Genomic DNA, 10927 nt, shown 5'->3' on the forward strand with positions numbered 1-10927 from the left:
GAAAACCAATAAAAGCCACCTATCTTGAGAGCCAATAGGATAATTATACCGAATTAATTCTCAGATACAGCGTTTGATAGTCAAGTGGTGTAGGTGTTGAACTGTGTTTTGTCGTTACAGTTAAAATAATAATAATATAATAGTAATAAAAAATGCAGTTAACATTAATTACAGCTGGCGTGTTTTGGTGTACTGTTGTTGAAATAGCTAATGCAGGAGAATGTGAAGGTGAGAGTGCTTGCTTTGCTGTGTGTGTGCTTCTTGCTGTCGTGTGTATAAATAGTACATGCCTGCCTGTGCTACTCCGAAGTTTCTACGTGAACTTTGAAGCATGTACATATTGCTTATGTTGCAACCACATTTATTGTTTGAGTTTGATTTTCAAATGTTCTATAGTAAGAAAATAAAACAAATAATCAATATTTTTACTTCAAATTACTTTAGTAGAATTACGTTATTTATTTATTTTTCTGAGCACAATGTATTTTATTTTAATTTAAATGAGTGCACATATTTGTTATTACCCACAAACTTTCCTTCCAGTCAAACAGTACATTCAACCAAAATCCACTGGCAAACAAATATGCTTTTAACATAACAGCACACGCTAGATTTACATGGCATTTGCTGTAGACCAAAATACATTTGCACCGTTTTTCTTTCTGAAAGCTTCAATGCTGTAACATTTGAATTATCATTCACTTCTACAATGTATTGCAAATTTAAATAATTTAAATACTGTACTCCTAACTGTAAACCCACAACTAACACTACCTAATGTAAATGAAATGTAAACCGTGGAGAGTTGTCAATTATCAAAATAGACCTAGCTCCTGGTGGGGAAAAGGGCTCCTGAGCCCTTGTATAAAGTATAGACTATCAACCCCTGACAGGGAAGTGCCCTTATACAGTACAGTCTAGCCTTTAAGATGTATCTCCACATGTTTAAAAAAAAAAAAAAAATAATTCTCAGGACCTAGTGCTTTACAAAAGATTGTGTTGGCATATACCAGACAGAATTATTTGTCAGGTAATGTTCAATAGGTAAAAAAATAGTGTGTGTGTATGTGTGTATATATATATATATATATATATATATATATATATATATATATATATATATATATATATATATGTGTGTAAATAATTTTAGAGTTCTACTGTATGGAGTGGATGCATTTGTCTTAACCTGCAATAGCATTCTCCAGTTTGCGTGGAGTTATCTTTCATAGATTGCATTTTAGTCTTGTTTTGAATATTTTGTTATGCATATTAGTTTTATGTGTTCAAAAATATGGTTCAGCATCTTCTTGGCATGGACTGTTGGTGGCAGCATAGTACAATTGATACAAATCCTGAACCAATAAAAATGTGAAAAAAAGCATTGATAATAAAAGCTTGCCGAAAATGGTCGGATTCATTCAGGTTTCACAGGAAACACTTCATTTGGATGAAGTCAATAAAGGTAAACAATTAAACTGAAACAGATGGAAAATGTATTTAATATGATATAAATACAAATAAGTGTTATGCAATGGCTTGTATATCTTATTTGTATAGGAACTTACAGATGATAAAGGTGACAAGGATTTCCAATTAAATTATACTTTCTAAATCAACATGCAATTTATGAGTGAGGGAATTACAGTTTAAACCTGTGTTCTGTTGTGCTATGCACTACATATTAACATTTGCTTTATTTTGGGGTTTGCCATTAACTGCTACAGCAAGTGCTTATTTTCTAACGGTGACCCTGCTTGGAAACTGACCCTCTGCTTTGCTGTGTGATAATCATTAGAAAGTAAGTGTGAAAGTTAATAATACTCTATCAACATATTCTAAATAATGTATTAATATTAATGTCAATATATTTTTTGATAACTTTCAGTTATGTACATTTGTCAAGTGGCTATTACCACATTTGCACCATAGAGGACATTTCTTTTAGTTCAGGTATGAAGTTCCTTCTATTCCCATGTAGGCAAGACTCTTCTCCCCTGCCTGAAATGGAGAAAGTGACTAAATTGTAATTTAAATGAGGTTAGACCTGACAATGTTATGACCCCTTGAGTTACTGTATACTGTAATCCAGAGTGTAACCCTTTTAGTTGAACCTTCTAGTTTTTCTCTCTCCACCACTTGGGTACTTCATTAAACTGAATTGTCTGTCCAAGATGTTGATCACTAGTACCAAATGATGAACTGTAAGTAAAAATATTCAAAGACAATGCACTGTAGCCCGATTGGGAGGAGAATGTTACAGCCATACAGTACAAAAATAAATAACTTTTTAGATGAATGTGTTCTCAAGTAGGTAGATAGCATGCTTGGTTAAGACCCACTGGATGTTTTGTCAGCAGATAGATTGCAGTCTGTCACATTAATTTGTCTGTCTGGGGTTTCATTTAACTCACAGTGCTTACTGAAACAAGCAGATATGTGATGTGTCATACAATTTTTCATGTTGAGCACCACATTTGTTCCAAACTAAACTTAATGTAGACAGAGCTACTGTATACAGTAGAACCATGCTAGAAATCAAGGTCTGTTCAACGGATCCAAAGGGTGGGGATCTATATACTACCAACATTTTAACTATTACAATAGGACTCTCCTTGTTGATTTACATATTTTCCAACAGAAATACACCAGAGTTGACAATACAGTTAGATAGCGGATTTTTAGAACCTTTATACACAAATGACCCTTTATTCGTAACCTTAATAATGCTATTTAGACCCACTACAGTTTAAATCATTTCATTAAAAAGAGCACTGAATTGAAAAGCTCACATACAGTATGATGGAATTGTACCCTCTTGTATATAACATTTCCTGGTAAGTATATAATGGATTTTCAAATAAATAAACATAAAGTTGAAACATATAGCTTAGCATCCAATGCTTAACTTTTATTTTGTTTTTTTGTTGTTGTTATTTTAGTATGCATTGGATTTTTGGGTAGGTTTTACCAAACATTGAAAGCCAAGCCTGCAGACTTCACACCAGCCGTTGTAGAAAAGGAGCTGATTTTAGCATGCAGGGATGCCAAGGGAAAAGAAAACAGACTGGTAAGCAAACATATTTTCAAAAAAGTGCATTTAACTATGATTCTGGTGAGATATCTAGCTCTCTTTTCCCTAAGAGGCTTGGCTGCTCTTTGCCCGTGAAGGCCCACCCTGGTTCTTGATTGATTTACAAGAAGAGCTAATTAGTAGTTATAATCAAATCTTAGCTGACGATGGCTTGAGGAAATTAGTTGAAACGTCATTGAAGTTATTTCATTTGAAGACAATTGGAGAGAGACATGGACAATCCTCAGTGGAGCAAAAAGAAAAACAGATCTTTCAAATAGTATTTGAGTTAATGAAAGGAAAATGATCCAATAATCTTACAAGGCATATCATTATTTTTTTCAGTGTTATTATTTGGGAGCAACAAGTGATGCAGCTACAAAGATGACCAGTGAAGTGACCCGTCCAATGAGCTACCATGTGCCTGTACAAAAAATCTGTGAAAAACTACAAAAGAAAGACAATCAGATATGTGAACTGAGATATGGTATGTTTATACTTAAGTAAAGAATAACACCATAACAAACATATTCAAATAGACTGCCTTCATCAGTACAATTACAATGACAAAGTGTTACACTGATTTTTTTCTCCACTTGAGTTTCACCACACTGATGTTTTATAGTTCTTCTACTGGAGTTTTTAAAGATACGGATAAAAACAAGCCATTTATAGCAATAATTGCCTCGTTCAGTTTGATCAAAACAGATCACATCCTGTGAGGAGATTGTGTATTATTGGAAGAGGAACATTCTTGTGTTCCTTTCACTATTCTCTAGTTCTCTAGTTACAATTTGCCTCTCCTTGTTTTAATTAGAAACGCAGCCATTGGATTTCAGCTCAGCTGGCCTGTCTAAACTGAGGGTAGCAGAGCTGAAGAGCATTTTGGACTCCTGGGAAGAGGTGTGCAAAGCATGCATTGAGAAACAAGACTTTGTAAATCTGATTCAAGAGCTTGCTCCGAAGTACACCACCAGGGGACACAGCTTCCAGTCAGACCTGTGAGCAGTGCTGAGCACTTTACAACCGAGTCTGTCGTAACCTGAAAGACTCTCATATCTTTATTTAAACACAGTGAACTCCAGCTGGATGAGAGTGTGGTCTTTCTTAATGTCATGCGTCAAGCAAGGTTGACAATGTTTACTATATTTTAAAAATGATCACATTTTGACAGCCATGATTGTCTTATTTTAGTTACAGTGGTAATTCACACAACTCAGGTATGTCATCTTTCATTTAACTAGTAAACTCTGTCACGAGTAAATACAATTTAAAAAACACAGGGGTAAGAGATGTACAGTATAGCAAATGTATTAAGATCCACCATTTTCAGCTCCTCCTGTCTTATTCTATGTAATTTTCTGTCAGTACATATTTAAATATTGTCTGACAAATTGCAGTTTGTTCAGATTTGTGAATTTTGACTCCAAGGCTAAAACACCTTCTGTAAACTATGTAATGCATTTCTGCTTTGTGTATTGCTGATATTCAATAAGTAATGCAGACAGTTTTAACAATTGGTATTTTAATGAAAACAATGAATTACTGTATATAAGACATATTGCACGTACCTTTCTCCCAAGTAACTACAGTACTTAATGCCGGTGTATCATAATAACAAACTACAGTACAACACTAGAGGGAGCTATACACAGATTTAACATACATTTCTTTTGTAAAATAAAGATGAAAAAGTCTCTAAAAAGTTATATACAACACTAATAAGAATGGTGATTTTATTACGCTTTCTATGAAAAAGTATTTATACTGCACTAAAGATTTGAATTTGAATGAATCTACCTAACAAGCAACCAGTATTGCAAGTTTCTGTAATGACAGGGAAAAGCATGCAAGCTGAAACCTGACCATTGTCTCGGTAACTGATATGGACCTATTTCATTTTCAAGATTGGCATGGGTGCATGGTAATGTAAACTGACCTTCCATATTGTGTGTTTTACCAGCCTATCTGATTTAAAATTCATATAATACAACAGGACGGATTAGGTGCATTGTACCCTTGGTATTAAATAGATAATATGGAATCTGACCCTGTGTGTCTTTTCACATAGCGATACTGCTAATTCAGTTTGACAAATCAGGAAAAGTCAGAAGACATTTGAATAACCTACTAAAAAATATGTGGAAGCCCACCAGTCTGCAGTACTAAAAGATAAAGTATATACAAAAATGTTGCTCTATACATGTGATTAGATTCCCAATAGTTTAAACATAATTTTGCATGGTATGATGAACAGTAATCGCTCTTGGTGCATTTCACACTGATATTTTGTAAAGAAAAAAAAATATTTAGCATATTATATTATATATATATATATATATATATATATATATGACACACACACCCAGTGAAACTCTGATACAACTTACTGCCTTGGGACCGTAATAAGTTTGTTATAACCGAGGTACGGAATAGCCAGGTACATGCACATACCCGCCAAATCAGCACAAAAATCTAAACCTAGTACAGAACTAATTGTTTAATGTAGGTATGTAGTATAAAGGTTTATGACAGAAGAAACAATGTAACATGTAACTATTACTGTCCTTTACAATATGTAACATTCTGTATTTTAATTATTTAATACAGTAATTCTATGTTGCCTTGGATAAAGATGGTCAGCTAAATGAATTATAAAAAACAAAAAACATGTAATTAATGTACTGAATGATACTGTAGTGTAATTAGTAAAATAAACGAATACAAAATAACACAGTACAGTAATAAATTATAGAAATAATAAAACTGATAATAATAATAAAAATAATATAAAAGTCAATAAACATTACCATACAAATTCAGGTACAGTACAGTCAGTAATCATTGCCTGTACGTTATTTTAACAAGTCTTTTAGGCCCTGGCCACATTAGCGTTTTAAAACCGAGTTAAGAGTTCAATATTTGTTTAAAAGTGATTAATTCGATTTGCATCCACATTAAACAGGGTTCATAACTGAGTTCAACAACCGAGTTTGAAACCTACTCAGGAGGTAGTCAAAAAACACAGTATCCTTCGTTATCCCCTAGTGCTTTGCGGTAGTACGTTGCCATAATCGCCCTGGTTACATGAGACGAGAATAAAGAAAATTCAAACCAGAATTAAAATACAGGAGGATTTGATTTATTCTTGTCATATTCCATTGGTACAGTCAAATATGCTAATTTACTGTAGTACACAAAAATTTGAAAATGTCCAAAACGCTTTTTAAAATGAATTTAGATCACATCACATTTTAGCAGTTAAAGGTCTTTATTTCGACTTTTAATTAAATTAGAGAACGTCTTATCTGCCCCAGATTTTCCCTTTGTGCAAATGGCTATCTAATTTATTTACTATGTCGTGGGCATTTTTCCCCATACGAATTATTCTTCTTTTGAGGCTGTTTCTCGTAGCTTCTCTGTTCTGTGCCAGTGTTCAATGAAAATAAATAACATTTACGAGGTGGGAAAAAAGAAAGAAGAGCGTGTATACATTACAGTGGTTTCTGGGATACAGCCATCCAGCGAAGTGTTTTTTTTTTCAACAAAAGTTCGGTTGAACTAACCCAATTTCATTACGGCAATCTGGACGCTCTATACACTGTAGTTGGGCTAAGGTTCAGGTAAATCGGTTTTGAACTTGGTTGTCGATTTTTTTTAGTTTTTGCTGTAGTGTAACAGGGCCTTAGTCGACTGCCACAGCGATTGATGTTTTTTAAAACTTGAGCTCTTCGACAACATAATTCTGACTGCTTTCGTCCCTTTAACATTTCTACAATAATGTACAGTTTGGCCTTAAGTGAAATTGACGATCTTTAGCGCTGGCCATGACAATACTGCATACATTACAGTAATAGAGAGCAAGGTCAAGTTCAAACGGCAAGAAGTTGGCCTACGAGTACGCAATATGCGCACCACAGGACCACTGCGTGCCATCGCGGTGCGTGTGTAGTAACTGGAAGTATGCGATATCAGAGTACGTAATAAAAAGAGAATTTAAACAGGATTTAATATGATTCTATTCGGTTCCATGGTTCTTTATGTCAGTGTGTACGTTATATCCCAGGTACGTTGTAAATGGGTTTGACTATATATGTGTGTATGTGTGGCTTGTGACTGAACAACATGTCAGCTTGAGTTGAAAATGTGTATACGCCTTAATAATGGTGGTGGAATGACAATATTATAACAAAGCGTTTCCACGAGACAGAAAAAAATAAAAAATAGATCTAAAATTAAAATAATTTGCAATTGCTGCAATTTGCTGTGTTAGGCAAACACCCTTCCACTTTAAAGTGTTCCTTGTTATATCACTTGCAAATACAACACCTCAGTACTCAACTGAACAGTGCAAAGTCTGCCTGATAAGGCTGGATAACGTTAACAAAACTTAACAATACTGGCTTGTTTTTTTATTCATCTTTTTGTGCATGTATTTTTTTTTGTTTGTTTTGTTTTGGTTTGGTTTGCTTTTTTTTAATCTTAGAATGGAAGCAAAATCTTGATAAATTGGAAATTCATCTTCAAAACTGAACATTTTGTTGTGTTAACCTGCTGTGCCTGTGGATAGACACTTGGATTATATTGATAGTTTCTTATCTAGCTGATGTAAAAATGGGAACTAGCATAATAAACACTGAGATAAATAGTCGTAAAAAAATAAAATTAAAATAAGAAGGTTACTTTAACAACCCCAGAATATAATAGAATGTTTGAGCTTGTGTTACCTGTCTGCTAAACCCTTGAAGATAACAAACAAGCTTGTAAATGATTACAGCTTTAGTCCTTTAATGCACTACCCATTAAAAACAATTGAACATGTTATCAGGCATTTGGCTTGATATGAGCTATATGCACAGAGAAAAGCTGAAAAGGAAACATAACCAAATATAGTAATGGGTTTGTTAACGTTTATCCGAAGGTTTGGCAACTACAGTACAGTCGTCAGAGTTGGACAACTTATACCTTCTTGTCAAATGTCCTTTTGAATATTTATCATGACTGTGGCAGGGCAGAAGCCTTGCTGCTGTACATAGTGTGTGTGCGGGAATGTAAGGTTGGCAGAAATGGGGTTAAATCTGGCACTGTCATTCCTAAGTTAGGTAATGTATGCTAATTGAGGAGTGGCCACATGTACAGTATATAAGTAAGGAGAAATACTTTGTTTGTTGGAGTGTTTGGTGAGTTTTGACTTGTTCCAGTGTTTTTGATTGTTGTTTTTTGAATTAAATGGGTGCAGCAGTGCTTCACTGCAGCTTCTGTCTCTGAGTCTCTAATTCCTGCTGGTAACAGCTTGGGCCGTGACACTATCCTGTCATAATGACAAAAGAATTCCATAAATCGTACCTGACGTGCACTTACATTCTCAATATATGTCTAAAATTTGCAGTTTTGAAAAAATTATATCTCTTATCATGCTAGACTAAATAAAGCTCTGTTTGTGTGTGTTTCTTGATTTACAGTCAGTGACTGCAGGATCTACTTGACCAGATTGTCTTCCACCACAGTCATATGTAATTCAGGCCAGATCAGCAAAGTAAAGTTGTTCGATCCTTGATCCTTGTAAAGTTGAACTTTTAAATCCTTTTCTAGCCATGTTTACAAATTACTATGGCAAAAGAGAGTCTGACAACTACAATTCATGAGCTGCTCCAGAACTCGGATCAAAGTACCTTAACATGAAAATGTTATTTGAAATGGCTTACTCTTTAACCTTGGTAATACATGTTTACTTGGCTTCTTTCAAAACTGCACAGGTGAGATCTACATAGTGACTCAAAGTGCACAGCAGGTAAGATACTTGGAATAATTTAATTAGCTATAACTCCTTTTAATGAACATTAGAACAACCAGACAATCTGCCTACATAGAAGGACCAAGGGGTCATTTTGACCTCTACTATGTTTTTCTATATGTTATAATTGGCAGTGGTTTGATTTAAGACACCATTATCATTTCTGATAGTACATTTTCTATTACTGACATTGCCGGTGCTAAAAATTAATTCTTTAAGTACATAAAGAGTGCTTGTAAAATAAAACATGTACATTTACCAAGTCATTGTGTATTTTACTCTTTTACATTCAACTATAACTGCCATTAGGAATATAACAAAAATATGAAGTCAAAACAATATACATCCAAGACTGATCACTGAACAGGTGGGCACAGTATGCCTCTTCGTTGAAGAGTCTCACTTTTTGCATATGAACCATTTTATGAAACACAGACAGCATTCTTGCACTGAATACTTGTGTTAGTTGTCTTATTTCCATTTCTAGAAATCGTGAGCAAGAATTACCAGACAAAATGCAATGGATTTGCAATGTCTTTCAGCTTTTGTAAATCTTGTGTTGCAGTAAGACCCATTCTTCTAGCAGCCATCTTAACTGTGAAAAAATAGTAACTGCATTCTAAGGCAAATGCCATTTTCAACTTTAAAGGCAATATTACCCTGTGGTTGTACCAGAGTCTGAGGATTCCATATCAAGTTGTGTGGTTCTCCTTTCAATTTGAAGGTGACCACCAAAACAATACTTTGGGCATATGCCTGCTTGTCAGGTATTTGCTGAGCATTTTATATCAAAGCTGCCTATAGGCCCCTCCGTGGAGTGACGTCCTCTGTCCTGCCTCTCGAGGTAAGAAGCAATCACTGCATGGAGACCTCAGTCTCCTTTGCCTTTCACAAACAGGTAGGTAGGGTGAGTATAAAACTAACCTTCCAGTTGTGTGATTGACTCTTTTAAGAGCGTTCTCTCCAGTTTTTTTTCTGTAGTTTCCATGCGATTGTATTGCTGGAAGTAGGCTTGCCACTTCCCCAGAATCAGAAACTCAGCAGCTGAAGGCTGAGCTAACACTACACAACTGTTTTGTCAAAAAAAAAAAAAAAAAAAACTTCAACAGCCTACATCGCACAGCAATCGTAGTCTGCTTTCTAACCTCTGCAGCTTGCTGCATGTACCTTTCTTTGATTTTCCTCTGTTTTTTGCAGCTCTAAAAAAAAAAAAAAAGAGAGAAGAGAGTCCAGCCTTGCTCTGCCGCTGCTGTTGACTCGAGGGCTCTGGACGACCTCGGCACGCCCACTCACTGTGCTTGGCCTACAGCCCCAATCGGTTGACTATTACTATTGTTTTTACACAGACACACAGCTCAGTACCTTGGTGCTTTGCCCTCGGTACTGGTCGCCTCTTGACGGCCTTCCAGGATGGCATGCTGCGCTCTGTTACCCTTCCCGAGCCGCGAGCTTCAGAGCTGGGCACCGTCTCGGGCACCTTATTGCAGATCTCGGGGTTCCAAGGGCAAGCCCTGGGCAAAAGGAGAGGGTTCGGAGAGGCAAGGGTCCCGGATGCGGACAAGTCCGCCTTACTGGATGCATCTATCTCCCATGGCCATACTTTTGGAGCAGCGGTAGGTGAGGTCCTACAACGCTGTCACAGAGAGTGAGAGGCATCCCGACAGGTGGCTACAATGCTCCCTTCCCATTCCCCGGCACGGGGAAGGGGGAGGCAATGGCGTCCGGCAGTTACTACAGTATCCCAGAGTATTCCAATCCCTACAGCGCCACGGAGCGACCTGAGGCACCGCCTCCAGGCCTCCATGGCAAGGAGCCATCAGCAAGGACGGGGACACACCGGACATGGGGCCCCAGTGCACCAGCGCCCACGGAGACAGTTTGAGCGGAACTGCCCCAGTCAGCGTCCTAAGCAGCCTTCGCCCCAGCCTCAGCAGCCCCAGCAGGGGGACTGAAGGCTTATGACACAACACCATCTGCAATACTGGCGCAATGGCACCTCAGACTCCTGGGTGCTCACCACCGTACACACCGGTTACGCGCTGCAATTCCACTTGGGACCT

At 36.6% G+C, this 10927-nt stretch overlaps 1 protein-coding gene across 1 annotated transcript; it reads left to right on the forward strand.

Annotated features, from left to right (window-relative positions):
- Positions 1–77: 77 nt before the first annotated feature.
- Positions 78–5378, forward strand: LOC121319918 (mesencephalic astrocyte-derived neurotrophic factor-like). Its single transcript, XM_041257876.1, has 4 exons — positions 78–228; positions 2943–3070; positions 3419–3560; positions 3891–5378. The coding sequence occupies exons 1-4, from the start codon at positions 153–155 to the stop codon at positions 4076–4078; spliced, it is 534 nt and encodes a 177-aa protein (XP_041113810.1). The 5' UTR covers positions 78–152; the 3' UTR covers positions 4079–5378.
- The last annotated feature ends 5549 nt before the right edge of the window (positions 5379–10927 follow it).

This window comes from Polyodon spathula, chromosome 8 (genome assembly GCF_017654505.1).
Source record: "Polyodon spathula isolate WHYD16114869_AA chromosome 8, ASM1765450v1, whole genome shotgun sequence".
In the NCBI taxonomy this organism is placed as follows: domain Eukaryota; kingdom Metazoa; phylum Chordata; class Actinopteri; order Acipenseriformes; family Polyodontidae; genus Polyodon; species Polyodon spathula.

What these genes read in the sequence shown, in the direction of transcription:
- LOC121319918 (XM_041257876.1), top strand. Translation starts at nt 153, where the DNA reads ATGCAGTTAACATTAATTACAGCTGGCGTGTTTTGGTGTACTGTTGTT. An exon ending in TAATGCAGGAGAATGTGAAG is followed by an intron (nt 229 to 2,942) that starts GTGAGAGTGCTT and finishes TTGTTATTTTAG; the next exon opens with TATGCATTGGATTTTTGGGT. An exon ending in GATATGTGAACTGAGATATG is followed by an intron (nt 3,561 to 3,890) that starts GTATGTTTATAC and finishes TGTTTTAATTAG; the next exon opens with AAACGCAGCCATTGGATTTC.